Source organism: Balaenoptera ricei, chromosome 8, assembly GCF_028023285.1.
Source record: "Balaenoptera ricei isolate mBalRic1 chromosome 8, mBalRic1.hap2, whole genome shotgun sequence".
Lineage (NCBI taxonomy): Eukaryota > Metazoa > Chordata > Mammalia > Artiodactyla > Balaenopteridae > Balaenoptera > Balaenoptera ricei.
In genome coordinates, this window is record NC_082646.1 from 111,018,748 (window position 1) to 111,040,566 (window position 21,819).

General features: G+C 47.2%; 1 protein-coding gene and 1 long non-coding RNA gene across 9 annotated transcripts in view; one reads left to right on the top strand and one right to left on the bottom strand.

Moving 5' to 3' along the window:
- Positions 1–20,737, top strand: part of PPFIA1 (PTPRF interacting protein alpha 1) — a 92,931-nt gene extending 72,194 nt beyond the window's left edge. Inside the window, exons 22-30 of one of the 8 annotated variants that reach the window (XM_059932269.1) lie at positions 4,615–4,696; positions 4,789–4,989; positions 11,493–11,671; positions 11,770–11,867; positions 13,591–13,766; positions 14,486–14,554; positions 15,778–15,943; positions 18,526–18,594; positions 19,263–20,736. In XM_059932269.1, the coding sequence (XP_059788252.1) occupies positions 4,615–4,696; positions 4,789–4,989; positions 11,493–11,671; positions 11,770–11,867; positions 13,591–13,766; positions 14,486–14,554; positions 15,778–15,943; positions 18,526–18,584 (1,030 nt within the window). In that variant the 3' untranslated portion in view covers positions 18,585–18,594; positions 19,263–20,736. Of the gene's footprint in view, positions 1–4,614; positions 4,697–4,788; positions 4,990–11,492; positions 11,672–11,769; positions 11,868–13,590; positions 13,767–14,485; positions 14,555–15,777; positions 15,944–18,525; positions 18,595–19,262 lie in introns of all 8 variants that reach the window. The other 7 variants (XM_059932270.1, XM_059932271.1, XM_059932274.1 and 4 more) reach the window with 7 other exon arrangements.
- On the bottom strand, positions 17,025–18,767 carry LOC132371068 (uncharacterized). Its single transcript, XR_009504742.1, has 3 exons — positions 18,482–18,767; positions 17,879–18,194; positions 17,025–17,782 (listed from the first exon to the last, which is right to left on the bottom strand). It is a non-coding gene; the product is annotated as an uncharacterized LOC132371068 (long non-coding RNA).
- Positions 20,738–21,819: the final 1,082 nt, after the last annotated feature.

Consider the following 21,819-nt stretch of genomic DNA (forward strand, 5'->3'; position numbering starts at 1 on the left):
TCGGCGTCCCTGACCGTCCACGCGGTGGCCTGGGCTCTAGATGGGCTCCCCGTGTGCGGGCACTTGCCCAAAGGCGTTTCAACTCGACCTCGTTAATAAGGACCTGGTGCTTTAAATGCTGTCTTTCCACCTCCCCTTGGTTGACGCTGTCGTGCGCTCACAGGGGAAGCTGAGTTGTCGGGTTTGCTGTGCTGTGTGTGTCCTGAAACCTTCCGCGTTGCCCGTCGCCCGCTACAGGCTCTGAGCTGCACTGCTTTTGACGGGAAGCAGCACCGCAGTCCTCCTGCCCGGGCCTCTCTCCGGCCCTGCGCCGGCCTGCGCGGCTGCGTCAGTGAAGTGGAGCCCAGTGAGCCTTTGTAGGAGGTGCCAGGGTGTGCAGAGTGTCAGTCTCAGAGAAATGAGGCCCTGTCTGTCTGGATGATGCCACTCATATGGTGTTTGATCAGCAGAAGCTCACACAACCATCTTGTTACGAAAGACAGCTTGACCGTGGTGCTTCTGTCCTAATTTAAAACGCACGTTGTCATTCACATATGACATGACCTTTCTCTCATAGGCGTGTCTGTTCCCCATAGAATTCAGCGTATTTCTGAACGTCTTTCTCCTGTGACTCTAATTCTGAGGTTAGGAAGTGTGCCACATCATTCGACTACTAGAGCAGGTATTTAATAAATCCCGCTTGGGGTCTAGAATTTGATCCTTGAGGGGGCAGATCAAGTCCCAGCCGAGTAGCCCCGCCCGCGTGGCCCGAGCCGGGTGGGCACGTGCTGACCTCGTCCCAGCTGGCCCGCAGGGGAGGCAGCCCCCTCGGGCTCGTGTCCGCAGTCCTCTCTGTACACTGAGGTCACAGATGAGAGTGAGACAGTGACAGCAGAGAGCGATGCAGAGGAAGGAAGTCAGTCCCAGCAGAAGCGGAGCGAGTCCTGTGTTTGCCTCTGGACCGTGGCTCGGGGCCGCGGGATCTCGGCAGATGGCACCCCCCTCATTCCCGCAGGGTGCTGGCTTGTAGCTCAGCTTCTTCAGAACAGAGCTGGGTGCTTTGGGCGGATTTAAGGCATTTGGAGTCCTGTCGCCTTAGTGCTCGTGTTTTAGGCTTGGGAGCTAATGACCGGAAGATTTCTTGTTTTCTAGAAGACTGACCTGTGAAGGAATACCTCCTTCCCTTGCAGTTAACTTAGCTGAGGACTAAAGCCTGTCATGTTTATTTTGGTAGCTGCAGTAAAGAAGGAAGAAAAGACGGTTCTGTTGATTATTAGAAAGTGGTCATGTGGGTGCATGGGCGAGTTGGTCGGCTCTACTTCGCATTTATTTATTTCTTTGTTCTTGATGTCAGTACTTTTTTTTTTTTTTTTTAAAGAAACACATTTGTTCCTAACTGAAGGACTGAAAAGATTTTATTCTGCCACTCAACAGTTTTTTAAATACCATTTTTTGTCATAAAGTCTTTTTCTCTTGGCCTTTTGTTACCGATATTCCATTAGCAGAGACCAGGCGTTCTACTTCTGGCAGAGGATTTATCGATAGCTTCCCAAATAGTCTCCAAATAGCTGCTTTCATCTCCTGGTTTCTCAGACTGTATATGATGGGATTCAGTGAGGGACACAAAACTGTGTGTGCCATGGCAGGCCCCAAATCTCGAACAGATAAAATGTCAGCAGTTGGTCGTGAGGCAGCCAAGAGCCCTGTGGTGCAGGAGAGCGTGCCAGAGAGAGGCAGTCGTGGGAGCAGGTGGGCCTCCCCTGAAGGGGGGTGTGAGCGTTCCCAGTTGAGAAGAACCGGAAACAGGAGAGAGTAGAAACAGAGGATCCCAGGGCACGTGGCATGTCGTTCGGAGCAGTCGCAGGTTCTGTCGGCAGCAGGCAGCAGTGGGCTCCTAGATGGAGTGGGAGAGGAGCAGTGATTTGTTCTGTGCCCCACGGGCGGAGGGGCGGGGGTGGGGGCCCTGCAGCTGATGCCCGCCTGCGGGTGTGCTTCCCCCAGCGCGGGACGGGCGCCTTGGGGGAGGGGGCTTGTGCTCCCAGGCCCTGGGCCGCCTCGCAGGGGAAGGCGCCCCGGGCGGCAGACCGAGACCTGGGCCGGCCACCCGGCCGGGGCCTCCTCGCCCTCTCGCTGGCTTCCCGCGTCTCTCAGCCGCGTTGTCCTGCCTCCGTCACCATATCCCAGTGTCATCAGGGCGCTGGACGGGAGCTCTAAAATCCCAGAAATACATCCATAGTAGAAAAGGTTTTTTATGAAAGCGAACGACTCTTGCCTGGAAAAGAGTCAGAACGATGTGCACCAATCTCCAGGTAATGGAATCAGTGGACTCTTTGTAACCCTAAATTTCTTGTCTACAGTGAATATCTGTTGCATATTAAAAAATGAGGTCTCTGGCAAAGTGCCAAGGATTCAGTACCTGTTTGGCTCCCTTCAGAGCGTGGGGTTCTGAAAGCCCCCGGCCCGGTGGGTGCCGCCCCGCCCCCTCCTGGCCAGCCTGGCCGTCCAGGGACCACACTCTAGAGCTCAGGCTGTCCCTGGGTGACCTGCCCAGGACTTGTTTGCATCGCAGAGGCTCGTATGGCTCCCGTGAATGTTTGCATAAGGTGTAGCTGCTGTCTTTGAGGAGGCGTCATCTTTAGGGAACAGGAAGTAGCATTTGATTCAGGGCGCTGATGGCTCATTCTGCCCGACAAGACCCTTCTTGCCCCCATTACTCCTTCCAGCGTTGGGATCCTGTGTCAAGATGATCACAATCTCACGTGGACTCAGTTTTTGTTTTTAATTTATGAATAGCTTTGTTTGTTTTAATTTAAAATGTTTACCATTTTTTTTACTGTGCTTGAGCTATTAAGATATGTGTTGTGTTCTCTCGTATAATTATTCCTGGATAATACAGTATTTACTATTCCCAGGAAACCTAAGGTTGACTTAAAGGAACACTTACTTGAAATTTTATGTGAAACATTTTGAGCTTTAATTGTACATAGACTTCACAGTCTTAAGTCTAATGCTACTTGAATATAATGAAAAGCCGCTATGTTTCTTTAGGGAGTTCCCTGGCGGTCCAGTGGTCAGGACTCCGCGCTTTCACTGCGGTGGCCAGGTTCAGTCCCTGGTTGGGGGACTAAGATCCCACAAGACGTGCAGCGTGGCCAAAAAAAGAGAAAGAGAGAAAGAAAGAAAAGCCACTAAGTATCTTTAGAAGTAAAAGATTCCGTGGTGTGATCTGCAGAAATTATTACAGAAAAATAACTAAGAACGACCTAGGAATTTTGCAGTGACTCAGGGATGTCCAGTCAGGTAAATGGACCTGTCCTTTCCACTCCAGTCCCATCTTCTCTCCTAGACTTTTCATTTTTAAAATAATTAGTGACTTTCAGAAAGGTTTGTAAGTACATAACTCAAAGAAGTACAATAAGGTTCATAAAGCTTCTTGTGTTATCATTTACATTAGGGTGTTATCCATAGACAAAATCATTTTAAAAGATGTTAACATTATGGTTTGGGCATTTTAAAGTCAGGCACACAGAACATTTCTGCTCCCATAAAGCAGCGGTCCCCAACCTTTTTGGCACCAGGGACTGGTTTCGTGGAAGACAATCTTTCCACAGGCCGGGGGGGCCGGGCAGGGGGATGGTTCAGGCCGCAGTGCGAACGATGTGGAGCGGCAGATGCAGCTTCGCTCGCTCCCCAGCCGCTCACCTCCTGCCGTGCGGCCGGTTCCTAACAGGCCACGGACCGGTACCGGTCCACATCCCGGGGGTTGGGGAGCCCTGCCGTAAAGGATCCCAGGACTCCTCGCTGCCTCCTGCCCTGGGGCAGTTGGCATTGCCATCAGGATCATAGGCGCACGGCCTGCCTTGTGTGCACTGGTAGAGGTTGTTGGCATTTAAATTTTCTGGATGTGAAGCTTGTGGGTTAAACCAAAGGATGACCCGGGAATTCCCTGGTGGTCCAGTGGTTAGGACTCTGCCCTTCCACTGCAGGGGGCCCAGGTTTGATCCTTGATCGGGGAACTGGGATCCCATAAACCGCGCAGCGCAGCCAAAAAATAATAAATTAAATAACCCCCCCTCAAAAAAAAGATGACCCAATATCTTAATTTAGCAGATACCTACTTAGCTAAATAGCAGTGCAGAATAGAAACAGCCAAAGTCCAGCCCTTTCCTTGCTAGCTATATTAGAGCGTTATTAGTGTTAAAGTCTGCATTGTTCTCTGTGTTTTGTTGTGAATGTTGAGCGTTTCTGGAGCTCTCTGAGGCAGGCTCCTCTGTTCAGACCCAGGTATGGTTTCCTCTTCCTACACATTCATCCTCCTTGCTTACAAAGGGATGCGTGATTATGTTTCGTGTTGAGTAGCCTACCTTGGATATGAAGACTCTGCTGGGTCTTTTAAAGTTGGTAGTAATTCTTTAATCCTGGAAGGAGATGATTCCATAGAGAATCGTGGAGGGTTTTTCAGCATTTCATTACTCAGGCGTTCAGTGTGATGTGTTCCAAACTACCCTTCAGTGGATGGTTTAGAAGGTTGAAGGACAATGAGATGTGTGGCATCACACTTTGGGGGTTTATAAAGAGGACACTTTGCCTGTGTGTAGTGTGGCTCTTGAAGGTCTGAACATCTGTCACCTGTAGGCATGAATTGCTCGAAGAAGCCCGAAGACAAGGCTTACCCTTTGCCCAGTGGGATGGGCCGACTGTTGTCGTCTGGCTGGAGGTGCGTATGCCCCTCTCCGAATCCTGGCCGAGTGTGCGAGCCCACCCGTACGCCACGCGTAACCTTCTGGCCCCCGTGTCTCCCGTCTCCAGCTCTGGGTCGGGATGCCGGCCTGGTACGTGGCTGCTTGCCGAGCCAACGTGAAGAGCGGGGCCATCATGTCCGCCCTGTCGGACACGGAGATCCAGCGCGAGATCGGCATCAGCAACCCTCTGCACCGGCTGAAGCTGAGGCTGGCGATTCAGGAGATCATGTCCCTGACAAGTCCGTCAGCCCCTCCTACGTCAAGAACGGTACGTTTCTGTAAAAAGAGTTCATCCCCTATGCGTGTTGCTTCCGCAGTTCTTTATAAACACATCCAGTGTTCCAGTTTAAAGGTTTAGCATTCAAAGACATGACAACTTTTAATTTGCGGCAATTGGCTTGTTAAAAGATACGTCATTAAATACTTTTATAACAGCTTGGCTACAGTGGCATTGTAATATAGAAATGGGAGTCTTTGAAAACGTAAAAAAGTAATCATCACAAATTTAAATATGAATTTAAAGAAAGTGAAGGAGAAAAAGCTTAGACCCCAGGTTGCATTGTAAGCAGTGGTTCCTGCGTTTGCCTTGTTCGGCCTGTTGGCGCTTTCCCTTTGGGGAGCTGTAGACCCTGGGATTTTAAGAGCCCGTGATCTGCAGGTGCGCTCCAAGTAGTGTCTGTGCCCATCCAGTTTTGCTCCATGTGGGAAGACCTTGGAAGTCCTTTCAGAGGGTCCTCCTAGTTGAAAGAGTCAAAAACTAACGTAATGAAAACGTGAATTATAATTGGGAGATCAGGGCGGGCCAGCTCTTCATTTCTCCAGGGCAGACTCTGTACACCGGCTCAGTTCCCACTCTGCTTTCAGTCTGTCTGCTCCGGACAGAAAAACTGGTGCGGAAACTAAGCCTCACAGACGTGCTTCCTCTGAGTAGCAGGTCAGCGCCCGATTCAGGGCTCACAGTTACTTTACACGAAAAGCGTGAAAGCTTTTCTGTTCGCTTGTCTTCCGTTGTTTCTCAGTGGGGGCGTCGTGGTGATGACAGTGGCCCGTGTCCTCACCTCTTGCACAGGCGCGCGTGATCTCAGTGTATCTGGTCTGCTCTGTGCCCAGGTGTTTCACCAGAGTCGCCTTTTCAGAAATGAAGGTGCTGGGGGTTTTCCCGCAGTTTTTATCGAGTATCTCGGTAAAGGGAGCGTCTCATGAGTTGAGTTTAATGGACGGTGAAGACGAACAGGCCTCCCGTGAGGAACCTGCCCACCGTTAGGCGGGGGCACCGCCCGCGGGGGCTCGGCCGTCTCGGGGCTGCGGGGACGCCCGGCGGTGCCGTCACTGGGACTCCGGCGGCCCCGCGCCCCGCCTCTGACAGAGGCCCGGTCACCAGCGGCCGCCTGCTCACAACCGTCTCCCCAGAGCCCGAAGCCGGACTTCGTCCTGTTCTTTGTTGTGCTTTGACTGGGTGAGACCGTCTTAAGTACAACGGCTTAACAGTTCCTCGAGAATCATTCGCCACTTTCAGAAGCACGCAGTGTGTTCCCTGCTCTTCAGATGCCACGTAGCTCAGGTGTCAGCGTGGCACAGGAGGCTCTAGGGCTGTCCTCCTCAAGAAGGCGGCGTCCTGCCCGGAGAAGGGCGAGCGCGGTGAGCGCCCGTGTCTCCCTGTGGGCGGCTAAGACGGGGGGTGGGTGGGGACGGCCTCTGCCCCACCCGCTCCCCTCCCGTGCCCTGGCTGACGTGTCTGCCGCCTTTCCCCTCTGTCACCGCTGCCCTTGCCCTGGATGTGGCCGGTCACGGGGTGCCCCTAGACCACAGGAAATGTCTGGTTAACACACGAGGAGATGGAGACGCTCACGGCCACGCCCCAGACGGTCAGTCCCGCCCCGTGCTCACCCCCACCCCCGCCCCTCCCCGGGCAGCCCCACCGCAGGTTGGCGCCGTTCTTGGCCTTTCTGTGGAAAACAGAAATGTCGCTTTACGTTCGATTGTTCTGGATAAGTATTTCCTTTAGGTATTAGTTAAATGTGTGAAACACAATCCATATTTCATCTTATTTTATATTTTTTTCAGGAACTTAAAGTTGGTAGACTTGCTCCATGTAGAATAGACTTAATTGCTGTCTTCTTTAGGGGAGACCTCAGTTCAGCCCTCTGGCCCTAGTTTTCTCCTCTTCTGGTTGTGCTTGCCGTGGGAGGTCCGCTCCTTGCATGAGACACGGGAATTGTTGGTTTTGCATGAGTTTTGCATGATGCTTTGATTCTGTGACCCTTTTCGCCCAGTTAAGCTGCACCTCCCCTGCAAAGTTAATTTGCTTGCGTCACTAAGCTCACCAATACTAATAGTTATGTTCTTTTGCATCCCTAACCACGTAACATCAGGAAGATGAGGAGGGAAGCTGGGCTCAGGTTGGAGACTTTCTATAATGTATTCTTCACTATATGTACAGCAACAAAAAGAATTGGAGTATGAAAACTTGTAATTTACTTTTCTTGACGTTTTTAACTTCTTGACATAGAATATTGTTAATGATTTGAAAGCATTAGCCAAAGAAAGCACAGGATTAAAGAGTACGTCTCATGGACAATTTTGAACATTTCTTGTGTGGTGCCCTCATAGCTAATTCTCATTAACATAAATTACTTTGTTTGACACGTGGTCTTTGCTACAAAGCCCTGTGGCTTCCGCAGCTCCTGAGATGATGTATTTCAGCCCCTGGTGGGGGTAGCGTTAGTTACAAGATCTACTGATGAGAAAATCGTGTTCTAATAAATTTCCAACACAAGAGTCCTGTAGAGACTCTACCTGTGCCGGCATTTACTACAGGGTGTCCTAATACAGTGTTGTTCCAAAGGCTTTCTTACCGATGGGATTCTCAGAAATTGAGCCCATTCTCGCTTAACGTACGTGTTGAATTGTTAGGTCCCCAGATCAACTCCAGAAAAGCTCTGTCACAGCTGTTCTGCAGCTTTACGTTGAGACCCGTTGATTAAAATCAGTGATTTCCCTACGTGTGATCCCACCGACATTGCCCTGTGACTCGCGACAAGTCGAAGCCTGCCGGGTGTGGCTGGAGTTTCCCTGAGGCGCTCACCAGTGGCACCTGTTCACGGACCTTGAGAGGATAACTGTTTAACCAGAAAGTCAAAGGAGTTTTAAATCAGAATTTTCCTGATCACAGGTTGTTGGTTGAAACACCTGCTTCCCTCTATTTGTACTCCTGAAATAAAGCCAATTATATCACTTTTTAACAGAAGAGGAAAAGCTATAATATGATTCTGTGAGCTCCACCCCCCCCATTTAGGTATTCTGTGCCACTACTCCAGATAAATATCCTCATTAATTTTTTAACCTAGTCACTAATGACTATCAGTGAATTTGAAAGAGTGCATTTCATAATTACTTAAACATCAGTATATTTTACACTAAGAAGCAGAACTTGGTGAGCACTTGAATATAAAATTCCCTGCGTCATGGGGCACGAAGTGTAAACTAAATAAGCTGGATGTTTGCTTTTCGCAATGGAAATATAAACGAGGATGAGCCCTGCCGATGACACCAGCATTGCCAACGTTCAGTCCTCAGCGTAAGCAAGGACCGCTTTCACTCCACCCCTCTCCCAGAGGAGAGGAAAGCAAAGAGGCTTCCTGGTGTCCGTGAATCTGCCAGGGGCACATGGCGTACAGTGCATATTCCCTGTGGTATTAGCACAGTGACCAACTCCTAACCCAAGGGGAAGTTTGAGGTGCCCTTGGGCACTCAGGGGAAGAAGACATCAAGGTGTTGTCAAAGCTTTGGATGCCTTCATTTAGGAAGTAGCATCACCCAGCTGTCCACGCGAGACTACGCTGCCCACCGGTGGTACAGGATCGAACAGGACAGCTGCATCCGTGCCGTCACTCTCACCTTGTACAGAGTTCAGAAAACTGATTTGTATGTGGTCGTTTCAGTGATGGAAAAATAGACCCTATAGAGTCTCTTCTATCCCAAATGTCCTCTGATCATGAGAGAGCCCCATTGTGTGCTTTTTTTCAGAGGCTGTGATGACAGCCTAGGAGGTGTGGGTCTCCCTGGGATCGAGCCTGATTTTCCCAGAAACCTACATTATCGACCATTTAGGTGTGACTAGAGTACCTAAGGAGTAAACAAAGATACGGAAGCTTCTGCTTCCATGGAATTCTCTGTTTAGAAATGTCTTTGCATCTTGTGTCTCTTTAAGAATACATAATCCGCAAGCAGGAAAATAATACCAGATATTCATGCTGTAAGTGTCAGGCTTATGAGATGAGAGTTGGGTTTGAAAGAGTGAAAAAACATGATACTGTGATGATGTCCCAAAAATGTTTGATGTTTATCTCCACTCACGACTATTTATAGAATTTTTTTTTTCTATTAGAAACATTTTTTTTTTCTATTAGAATTTGAGTGTTCTTGCTGGAGTCTGAGTCATTCCTTCCAGCTTCGTTGGTATAAATAATAGATTAGAGCCCATATTTTTGAGACAGACCATGGTGGTAGTCGAGAGATACTATTTCCGAGGATTCCATAAGGTACAGAATTCCTCTGAATATACCTTAGTCTTCTTGGACTGAAGAACATCAAGTACCTTTCTTTGGTATGTGTGTATATACATATAATGTGTTTATTTTTCATTGTGCAGACCTTGCACATATTCTGTTAGATTTATCCCTGAGGATTTCATGGGTTTTGATGATGTTATTATAAGTGGTACTTTTTAAAATTTCAATTTCCAGTTTATCTCTAGTATTTACAAGTATTGTGCGTTTTTATATGTTGACCTTGTATCCTGCAACTTTGCTAATAAACTCATTTTTATTCTTGTAACTGTTTTGCAGATTCATTTTCGACATTAATAACCAGGTCATCTGCAAATACCGTTTTATTGCTTTTCCAATTCATATGATTTTGATTTCTTTTTTCTTGTCTTATTACAGTGGCTAGGAGTTCCAATACAGTGTTGAATAAAAGTTGTGAATGCAGACATCCTTGCTTTGTTCCTGATCTTAGGGAGAATGCATTGTATGTTGTCAGCTCTACGTTTTTTGTAGATGCTCTTTATATGAGGTTGAGGCAGTTTTCTTCCATTCCTAGATTGCTGAGATTTCCGTGTATAAATGATGAATATTGTCAGATGCCTTTTGTTTGTCTTTCGAGATGATATTATGGTTTTTCTTTTCAGTCCATTGATACAGTGAATTTCATTGGTTTTTTAAATGTTGACCCAACCTTACGTTCTTGGGATAAACCCTACTTGTCATGATACCCTGTTCGTTTAATTGATTATTGATTTCCTGATAACTTTGTTAAGGAATTCTGCTTCTGTGTCTCTGAGGGATATTGGTTTGTAGTTTTCTTATTATATGTTTCTCTGGTTTAGGTATCAAGATAATTCTGGCCTCGTAGAATGAGTTAGGCGTTTTTTTCTTCACTATTTTGGAATAGTTTGTGTAGAATTGGTATTTTTTTCATAAATGCTTGATAGGATTCACTAGTGAAGCCATTTAGGGTAGAGATTTTATGTGTGTGCGTGTATGGATGGGTAGGAAGGTTCATAACTACAAATATGAGTTTTAATAGATTCAGGTTATCTGTTTCTTACTGAGTGGCTTTCATAAATTGTGTCTTTCTAGAAAGTAGACTATTTTATGTAAGTTGCTTAAAGTTGTTCACAGTTTACCCTTGTTGCTATCCTTTCAGTGTCTATAGGATCTGTACTGATGTCCCCTCTTTCATTCTTGATATTGGTGGTTTATGTCTTCTCTTTTTTCTTGATCACTCTGGTTAGTCAATTTTATTGATATCTATGAAGAAACTGATTTTAGTTTCATTGTTTTATTTTCTGTTTTTCTGGTTTCCATTTCATTGATTTCTGCTGGTTTATTTTCTTCTTTCTGCTTCATTGATTCCTAATTTAATTCTTTTGAGGTCAGAGAACATATTTTGTATGATTTCAGCCACTTTAAGTATGCTGAGATTTGTCTGTCTTGAAGAGTGTTCCACATCCCCTTAAAGAATGTATCGTGCTGTTGGATGGAGTGTTACATAAAATGTCAATTAGGTTAGGTTGGTTGATAGCGTTGTTTAAGGCTTCTGTATCCTTACTGGGGTTGGTTGGTTGTCTGTTTTGGCTTCCTCGTTCAATCAGTTATTGAATAATTGAGAGAGGAGGGTTGAGATCTCTGACTATAATTGTGCGTTTGTCTCTTTCTCCTTTCAGCCTATCAGTTACTGCTTTGCTTACCGCTTCTTTTAAAACTATTTTTTAATTCACTTGACTGACTTGGAAATTAACAGATGTCTTGTTAAGGAAATTTGGAAAACAAAGTGTTAAAAATAAAATTAAAGACAGCCAGAGATATTGTTAATGAGTAGAGTTCGATTGATCCTTCAAACTTGTTCATGAGTCGTGATCATTCTTTGCTGATGTATTATTATGTATAAAAGCTATTTCAGAAGAGTAATGTGTAGTCAGTTATAATTTTATCGTGGTTGTTAAATAGATTAAATTTACACACACAAGAGAGTCATAGAGTTTTAATGGCATAATTCCTTTTGTATAAAATTTTGCCAGCAAATTTATAAGGTAGTAAATAAGAGATCAAATTATTTTGAAATTATAAGCAACCACGTTGTCATTAGCTTATTAGCCTTTGAGAATATGTAACAGATTAAAAATCCAGTTTAAAGATGATATAAACGGTCTTTGTGGCTGCTTTCATGGGTTTATTTCCTGAACTGATGGTCCTTGATTATTGAAAGCAGACACTGGCGTACGGGGACATGAACCACGAGTGGATCGGCAACGAGTGGCTGCCCAGCCTGGGCCTCCCGCAGTACCGGAGCTACTTCATGGAGTGCCTCGTGGACGCGCGGATGCTGGACCACTTGACCAAGAAAGACCTTCGCGGGCAGCTGAAAATGGTTGATAGTTTTCACAGGTTAGTCGCCGCAAGTGGTTCTTACTAATTGGCTGAGAGATGTTTGACTATTGCCAGGTCTAAATTTTTTCTTTTTTTTCTTTTTCTCTTGGAAATAGAAACAGTTTCCAGTGTGGAATTATGTGCCTGCGAAGGTTAAATTATGACCGGAAAGAACTGGAAAGAAAAAGAGAAGAAAGCCAGAATGAACTAAAAGGCTAGTACAGTCGTGTTTCTTGCTTCCCAGTGTACTAGCAGCCTCAGTGATATCCTGTTTTAAAGAAAAAAATCAGGAAATGCTTTAAGTGGAGAAAACGTGTCTGGCATCATTACAGAGGAGGGAGTGTTTTTAAGATCCTCCTCTGTGGCCAGAGCACTTGTGCCTGTGTCCTTGCGCTCAGTCTATAGGTTAGCTGTCTCAAGGTAAACATTTTTCCCATGACCCTAGAGATTTCCTGTTACTATGACATGTGTCCTGTTTCACTCAGAAATGCTGCTACACACTGTAGATAATTCCAGAGCCGAAAAGAACAAGACCTGCTGTTCACTCATTTGATTTAAGTGTGAAAAATACTGCTCTGGCCATTTGTCAAAGGACTTGAGGAGCGCAGAGGAGAGCAGCGTGGCTCTCCTCCCAGGCTGGAGGGAGCGGGCCTCGAAGGTGCAGTGGGAGCTTCTTAGCCAGGGAGGAGGGCAGAGGCATTTCAGTTAGAAGGCGGGTGCGGAGGCCTGGGAGGATGTGGGCTGCCCAACTGGGAGATGTCAGATGCTTGTCTCCAAGGGGGAGCGTCTCACTCTGTGCGCCTCTCAATGATCAAGTATGATAGAGTGCTTTTAAATAAGGTGTTAGTGATTAAGCTCAATGTAAAACCTCCCAGAATTTTCAGAAAATAAATTAATAATATTAATAGTAATAATAATAGTAAGACTTATGGAACAAGTCCAGGCACTTTCAAAGGTTACTTTATTTAATCCTTACCACAGCACTGTGAGTATAAGTGCTGTTTTCATCCCCAGCTTTTACTAAGAAACAAACTAAAGGTAAAAATATGGTTGGAGAGACAGCCCATTTGAAGGATAGTTGAGTCGTGATTGAGTTAATTTGAATCATGAGAAAAGCCAGAAGCCAACATTTATATATTCTATACCTTTATCCAGAAAAGAGCATTGGAAATGAAATCTGTAAATCTGTTTCATTTGTTTTCTGTATGGTTTAAATGGTTTAAATCTTTTTACGGTTGACAGAAGCTGTCTTTGAAAGTAATCGGTGATCATCTGGATGTGTTTGTACAGAGTGGCTATTTTTAGCTCTCTACTAGCACAGATTTAATCATTTATGACTTGGCTTAATATGAAATCTCCCCCCTAAATCTCTAATATGCTGGAGAATATCTTTAAGTTTCTCTCTTTTTAACAAAAGAGAGACAACAAAAATGGCTTCAAGAAAAAAGCCTTCACGATTATAAGTGAGAGGTTGATGCTGAATTGAGCAAGGTGTCCGGATATGGTGCCAGCTCCTCCTTGGGACGGGAAGAAAGTACATCAAAAGACTCACAAGTCTGTATCTGAAACGTGTTCGTACCTGGTGGGCCTTCACATCCTTGTGTGTCCTTTTGTTTCTGATCCCCGGATCCTCGTTTTCTAGTCTCTAGAAATGAAGTGTACATAATAACTTCATTCCTCTTGGGTTCACTTGAAGAATGAGTTCTAACGGGACAGTCTCCATTAGAGTGGAGAAGGGCCGAGCCATCAGCGTCTCAGTACAGTAGGGGTTGGCTGCCCGCCTCGTGGTGTCTCCCAGCCCTCACGGAGATCGTGGCTTTTGTCAGGAACTGAAGGGTCAGTTTCACGGTAGGGATCTTTCCGCCGTGCCTGCAGGGTATGCGTGATGAACACAGCTTTCTGAGGCCACTTTTAAAACTGTTTTTATTCATCTGCAGATGTGCTTGTTTGGAGCAATGATCGAGTGATTCGCTGGATCCTCTCCATTGGTCTCAAGGAATATGCAAACAATCTCGTAGAGAGCGGTGTACATGGTGCCCTTCTGGCCTTAGACGAAACCTTCGACTTCAACGCACTGGCCCTCTTGTTACAGATCCCTACGCAGAACACACAGGTACAGCCCAGACGCCGGGCCTTCACTGGGGCGCAGTGTGTGGTCCGTTCTCCCCATGCAGACATGTAGCTGCCTATCTGAATGGAGACCAAACTTAACAACATCTCAGACCACTAGTAATCTCATTCCATACCAAATCCGTCATATAATAGTTCAAAATCCGTAATGCTTCATTCCTCAGTATTTTTGCCTATCGACTTTTCATTTTCCGTTGGAAGCATGAGAGTCTTACGGTAAACAAAATAAGGGGAACTTTCATTCAAGTCAATACTCTGCTAAGAGTGACGTGTATCAAGATTTAGTTCTTCCGTGGAAAGAGAAATAACTCTTGTGTGTCAGATGAAGGTTTTATTAATTTTGTTTCTACACGTAATTGCCCTGTGCAATTTTTGTTGACTTGTGGGCTCATTGGAGAATGAGGAAATTTTTTTATTCTTCTGCGGAAGATTGTATATCTTTTGCAAGTACCCCGATCTTCCCACCAGCACCAACCCCCAGAGCACACTTTTGTATATAATCTCCAAGAGGTCATGGATCCCTCTCCCCAGAAGGCCATCCATGGACTCCATGTTAAACCCCTGATTTAAAATACTATCATAGTTTGAGTTTTTTTGTTTTGTTTTGTTTTTAAAGTCTTGGTTTAAAAAAACAGTCCGGATATGCTGATATTCAAATGAGATTGTTGAAAGCTGTAGGGTGGTGTTGTTTTATGATTTCAGGCTCGTGCTGTCTTGGAAAGAGAGTTTAACAACCTTTTGGTCATGGGGACGGACAGAAGGTTCGATGAAGTAAGTTTTCAGCTTAATTTACATTAATGCAACTTTAAAAGTCATTATCTTATCATACTTGTATGAACCACGTAGTCAGGGTATTTCTTCTAAATGTGGAGACAATTTTACTTTACAAGTTAAGCTTTGCTCTTAAAAATTTGTTAACAAATGAGCTATTAAAAAATTAATATCTTTGGACTTCCCTGGTGGCGCAGTGGTTAAGAATCTGCCTGCCAGTGCAGGGGACACGGGTTCGAGCCCTGGTCCGGGAAGATCCCACATGCCACGGAGCAGCTAAGCCCGTGCGCCACAACTACTGAGCCTGCACTCTAGAGCCCGCGAGCCACAACTACTGAAGCCCGTGCGCCTAGAACCCATGCTCCACGACAAAAGAAGCCACCTCAGTGAGAAGCCCGCGCACCGTGACAGAGAGTAGCCCCTGCTCGCCGCAACTAGGGAAAGCCCGTGGGCAGCAACAAAGACCCAGCATGGCCAAAAATAAATTAATTAATTAATTTTTAAAAAATGAGTATCTTCAGTAAGATAGGGGTTTGTTTTTTTTTTTTAATTTTCGCTATTTAACTTTTGATACCCCTCAAAAGTATTTTTTTTATATCGTAAAACACTGGTTTCAGCTTAGGAATGGAATCTAAGTTGTGTTTTGGGGACCAGCCGGATGTCTTACCCTAATCCAGAGCCCCTGTGCTTTGGGGGACTGTTTCATAAGTATATTGAAAAGCACAAAATATTAATTTCCCCTTACACAAAACCGTGACTCATTTATTCCCACACTATTGTTATTCTCTTCATTGGACGTTAAGGAAACTTGAGTTTGACAAAGAGAGTAGAAGGGCACCTAAAGCAGCATTTCCTGGCTCTGTCCCAGCATGAGACAGAATTGTTTACAGCTCGAAAATTGTTTTTAAAGACAAATAAAAAAGTGTTATCTTATATAGCGAGAAGGTGATTCCTTCACGATAAGAAGTGAAGCCTGGTAATTGTCAGGAGGAACGTACACCCGGGCGGCCCAGGCAGTCCTGGCTGATGCTCAGTTAGGGTCCCAGCATCAGTGGTACCGGCCCCCGGCCACTCTCCACAGCTCCCAGCTAATCACATGGTTGTCACGAACGGGGTGAAATAAAGATGCGGTAACAAGCTCAGTCATTTTAAAGGGCTGGTAACTTTATGTTTTTGTCCTTTATTTTTAAATCTGTCTTGTTTTCTGTCCTTTAATTCACCAGGATGATGATAAAAGCTTTAGGAGAGCACCTTCTTGGAGAAAAAAATTTAGACCAAAGGATGTTCGTGGCTTAGCTGCTGGGTCAGCAGAGACTCTCCCCGCAAACTTCCGGGTCCCATCCTCTCTGTCCTCGCCCTCTGTGCAGCCAAAGAAGATGCAGCTGGACGGTAGGTGATGCAGTGCTGCCCCAGCCGCTGGTAGGCGGCTTGAGCAGCTCTGGGACTGGAGCGTTAATGATGATCTAGAATGGCCTACTTAATATGTTACAAGGCACTGGAGTACTGTTGCATGCCCAGGTGTAAATGTTTAAAATTCATCCTAACATCTGTTTATAAAAGTTTAACAGTAATACAGTCTTAATTCTTAAGTTCTTGTCTGGTTGAATATTAGCATACTCTTCTAACTAATAAAACTAAGAATCGCGTGTGTTCTCAGAGCGTTAGATCGACACCCATGCTCGTAAAGATGTGTGTGTGGCAGGCAGCACTCAGAAGCTGTTTCATAAAATAGCGTAGTAGCTTTCAGACCACACCAGTTCCCCCTCGACTTCTCTTCACGCTAGAAGGATGACTGAGTCCATTTGAAATAACCTCTACCTTCCTGTCCTCCCTCTGTCCTCACTGTTATTTGTCCCTTGCACGCTGTAGAAGGCCGGGGAGAAGGAAGAGGGTGAGGCCGAGAGAAGTCATCACCCGAGCACGGCTGGGCCCATAGTCATTTCACACCCAGCTCTGATCTTCCCTTTGACAACTGCTCTGCCAGAGAGCACCGCTAGTTAAGGGTGGGCTCTCAGTGCTGCTGTGTCCCCACTCGAGAGCAAAATCGAGAGACAGACGGCCTGGGTCCGAGTCTGGCCCTGCGGCCTAGGAGGCGCCTTGAGCACCGCGCCTGTTTCCCATCTGGGAAAGGGTCGTCTTGGGGCGCCCTCCTCCCCGGCTGGCTGTGCCAGTTACACAAGTGATTCACAGAGTGGGTCACGGCTCAGGAAAGCGCCTGGCGCGTCCTCAGTCCCGTGAGGGCGGAGCCCTTAGGGCCCCTGCGGCGCTGCTGTTACTTGGCTGTCCCCATGCCTGCCGTGGCGGGGCTGCAGGAGAGCGAGGGGTTTTTGAAGTGTGCTGACGGGGTTTGCAGTTTTCTCCTGTTGTCAGCCCTTCCCATGCGTAGGTTTGTAAGTTTTACTCTCACTTGCCTGTATGAAAACCAGAGCAAAGTACATTTAGGGACGCCTTTGCTAAATAAGCTGGACACTTTAGTGAGGGTGGCTTACAGGGCAGCATTTTTATTAAAAAGCTGGATCTCGGTGCCAGAATTCAATAATGTGCTTAACCCGGGGAGTGGGAGGGAACCCAGGGGGAACCCAGCAAATTTTTTTTTTTTTTTTAAATAGCATTTTTCTTCCAAGGAGCATGCAGTTCATTTTTACAGATTTTAACCGTAGCTTGGCCTTCAATTTATTGGATAGTCTAAATGAGTGCTTTCTTATTTTCCTCACTGCTTCATTTCCATTCTCCTCGTTATAAATCGCATTTCGCTGTTAAATGTTCACAGTGATGTTAACATTAGAGTTTTGATAAATTAAAAATACTCCTAGAAAGAGGTGTAGGCAATATATTATATGGGAGATGACTTTTTACCCTTGTGTAATAAGGAAGGCATAAACTGTTAAAATGGGTTGTTTTCATGGCTTTTGAAGGCAAAGTGCAGCAGGTCTCTGGGGTTCTTAGGATCAGAAGGATTTAGAAAGATGATCTGCGGGACTTCCCTGGTGGTCCAGTGGTTAAGGCTCCACGCTTCCAATGCAGGGGGCGCGGGTTCGATCCCTGGTCGGGAACTAAGATCCTGTGTGCCACGTGGCATGGCCAAATATAAATAAATAAAGTAAAATAAAACGTCCAAATCAATGGCTTTAAAAAAAAAAAAAAATCTGCTCCAATCAGCAGCACCAGCTGTCTTAAGCCCTTTCTGGAACCACGGCCAAATGTTGGTAAGATGTGTTCCTGCTGGACCTGTGGGAAAACGAAAAATGTTGCATTGGGAGCAGTGGATTTCTGCTAGGGGTTGTGGAAATTTCTTACTCAGATTGAAGCGGGGTGAGGGCTTACCTATTGGGCCCTGCAACCTGTTTCTTGACAAGAAAAAAAACGTCAATGGTGACATCCTTTCGGGTGGAAACTGACACTGGGCTTCCACTTTGTTAGCCAAGTCCCCGTCCTCTGCCCCCTGCCCACTGCCCGAGCCGCTGGGGGAGGCTCCCCGGGGAGAGAGAGCAGGCGGGTCCCCCTGGGGCAGCAGAGCGCGGGGCCTCCAGGCCGTCGTCCCCTTGGGGGGGCCCGTCACGTGGCCGCTGTTACTACTGCCCGAGTACCGAGTACCGTCCTCGCGGATACAGCGAAAGAGAAGTCCAGGCGCTCTCTGCATCTAGAGGGTTTAAGGAGGGACCACGTGGTCACGCTGAGTAGTCGTCACCCGCCGTGCAGGCGTTTCTCTGTCATCAGACTGCGGCTGCTGCTGTAGTGTGACCTCCCTGTGCCCCCCAGGGTGGCGGAGGTGAAGGGAACCCCCACGTGGTGGCCCTTAGGCTCCCTTTCTCCGGCTCGTCCGCCCCTCCCCCTCTAGAGGTTTCCCCCAGAGCCCTCAGGAGGTGGCCGCTGTGGATGTGAGTGCGTGTCCGTCCATGTGCCCCCGTGTGGCGTCCCACCACTAACCGCACGCTGTGTTTGCACGCTTCCTCCCGTGCTTGTCGGACCAGGCAGCGTGGCGGGAGCGCAGAGGCTGGACTCCGCTGCAGTCAGGACTTACTCCTGCTGAGCCTCCGCCGGTGAGTATAGGGCGGCCCGGCCCCGCAGGTGCGCGGAGGCCACGCCCTGGCGCCGGAGCGTCGGGGGGGCGGGGCGGCAGGAGAGCGGAAGGTGACCTTGGCGCTTAGCTGCCGCCGGGAGTGGTCAGTGTACGGCCCGGGTCTCCCTCGCGTTGCCCTGTGTGCTGGTGTCGCTCCCGCGTCAGCGGTGGTGCAGCACCGTGTCCTGCGTGCACGTTCTCTAAGGGAACAAGCCCCGAAGCATCAGGGTTCAAGAGGCTGCACCGCCGTGTGCCTCTCAGGCCAGATGCCCGTCTTTAAAACGAAACTGCGCTGGCATCTGGGGGCCGGCCGCTGCTGAGGGGCCACCCTTGCTTTGCAGGTGGTGCTCTGGGTGGCTGTGGGCCCGGGAGCCCAGCCCTCCCCTCGCTGCTCTCAGGGTTCTGTTGTCACGTCTCAGCTGGAATGCATGATTGGTTTTCTTATTAGCAGCTTTTAGATGTATGTCAAAAGAAAGTCAGTCAAGGAAAGGAATTCTGTCCTTGATCTGCTTGGTCCTTGATACTTACCTAAATTCTAAAAGCAGCCAAAGCACAGAAAGTAGGGCTTGGGGGGTCGTGGAGGGGTAGGAGCTCGGGCACTTGAAGCCGTCTCAAGACTGACTCGTTTGCTTTCATTTTATTTTCCAGTTTACCCACACTACTTCTACAGATGATTATGCAGCATTTTGAATCCAGCGAAGACTACATTTTGAGCTCAATGGAATCTTTAATCTGTTAATACTTGTTATATGGACCCTAAGATATTTTATTACAGAGTTTTTAATTAGCGAAAAATTCATGAATACCATAGAGAAAATATTTTAGAATTTAATGTTTCTTATATTTATGTAAACTTATGACTTCATTTATATAGTTACTTACTTTTTCATGTATATCCAGGCTATAAATATCCTTTCAGATCAGTTCATGTTCTTATATCTGATTTTAGTCTTTCAAAGGAATGTACTGTAATGCTTGTATGTATAAATCCTATGAACAAATATAGGGCTTTTGTAAATTATGCATTTATTGTAATTATTCTTGTTTAATTTTTTAATGATAAACCATGACAGAGAAAAGGATTTTACTGCGTTTGTAAAATCATCATGACACAGCGTGCATTATCCTTTACAAACTGTAACCTAGCCCTACAACAATCATTTTGAAAGAAGCCAACTTACTTTCAAGCAATTGTTGTTGTGTTTTAATGACTGACCTTAGCTATACTTTTTCTAGCAAGAAATGCTTTACTCTGTAGCGTGAAGAGATTAAAAATACGGGGTGTTAAATATCAGCTTTTAATCAAATTTGGACTGAAAGGATCATTAGAACACTATGAAAATCTTTTAGGACCGGTGAGCTCTTCCATAGCCTGGTCTCTGTGGATCCGGATACCTCGTCTTGGGTGACTGGCAGAAGCCACGAGCTGGGGGAAGAGCGACTCCGGTGGGGGGGTGGGGCCTGGGCCCCCCCCCGCCCCGCAGCCCGCCGCGCCCGCCCCCTTCCCCTTCCCCGCCCCGCCCCCCCCCCCAAGCCGGGTCAAGGGCGCTGACTCTTAGAGGACCAATCACGAAGCACTGCACTCACTGAGGAGACACTGGTGCGCGCGGAAGATAAAGGCACGAGATCCTGAAAATAATGTAGTGCAGCTCTAATCAAGGCCTTATTTTTCTGATGTAAATCATCCTTTTACATTTGTCTGTAAACATGTTTAAAGAATGGACCTAGTCGTACATTTTTAGATTTTGACGATATAGCCATTTTGGATTCTATAAGTAGCAAATGTAACTTTTACTTTTTAAATGGCATATTAAAAAGCCAGCAAGAGATGTGTTCAGATCATGGTGCATTATTTATTACGCAGCTGATGTACCGGTAGACAGAGATGGCGTGTCTTTTTACATTTGGGCTCTGCCTTTAATTTACTTGTACAGTTCACTGTTACCGTTCTGTTTTTCTATTCATCTTTTGTGAACTTCCTGATTATGTAACAAAGTATGTACAGTCTACTTTTGAACTATTTTTATCACAGTATTATTTATTGCTTTCTTTCAATAAAGTACTGAAGCAAAATTTTCCACTGCCAATAAAGAGTACCGAGGGTAAGCTGTACTCCTACTGAGAATTGACCGCAGCTGTTGTATCTCCCGCTCCAGGCCGACTGATTGGAGCCAGTGCCGTCATATGGAAATTCTGCTATAGGAATGGATGGACAGACTGAAAAGGCTGGACGATGGGAGTGTAGGGTCAGGTGTCCCCCAGAGGGTGACCAGGTAGGTGTTCGTGCCCTCGGTTCTGGAGACCAGAGGCGCCGTCTCATCAGTACCTACGGGGAGCCGGGCCCTGGAAGCCTCTGCTGCCACAGGCACCGGGCCGATCGTCGGAAACAACGTGGAGATGCGTAGGCCCACCTATGGAGTCCAGGGATGGGGCGGCCGAGGGCAACCCAGACCTGGACCCGAAGGAGGAGACCCGGGGGGGGGGGTGTGTGTGTGCACATGCATGTGTATGGGTGTGGGTGCTTTTTAATTTTTTTTTTTCAGTCAACAAATTTTATTCACATATTCCATAGAAACAAGAATGTAGCAAGGGAGTTAGGGAAGTATGAAAAAAGATTTTTAATGCAGACTCATAATCACAGCTCTGGGTACATCTGGGAGCAGGCTCTCCCCCCCGCATCAGGCTTCCCCCGCATCAGGCTCCCCCGACATCAGGCTCCCCCCCCCGCATCAGGCTCCCCCCCCCCCGCATCAGGCTCCCCCCCGCATCAGGCTCCCCCGGCATCAGGCTCCCCCCCCCGCATCAGGCTCCCCCCGCATCAGGCTCCCCCCGCATCAGGCATGGCAGCCACACTTGTCCGATGCCCCTGTGCCGCCACAGCCCTGGGCACACTCAGGGCAGCCGGAACAGCAGCTCTTGCAGGAGGTGCGTTTTTAGGAGCCACCGGTGGAGCAGGAGCAGCTGGGGTCTGTTTCCAGCTGAGGTGAGGCCAGAGCCAGCGGCAGAGAAGGGGCACTCGTGCTGGTGGCGGCGTGTGTGCGCGCGCACGTGCCTCAGCTCCGCTTCCTCTGTGCAGGCTTGGTCTCCTGCTCTTCCCACGTGGCCACACAAGGGTCCCAGGGCTGTGTCCTTCCAGATTCATGGCCTCTGTGATAGCTCAAGCCAAGTCCTGGGTCACGTCCGGGTTCAGTGTGGCAGAGGGGTG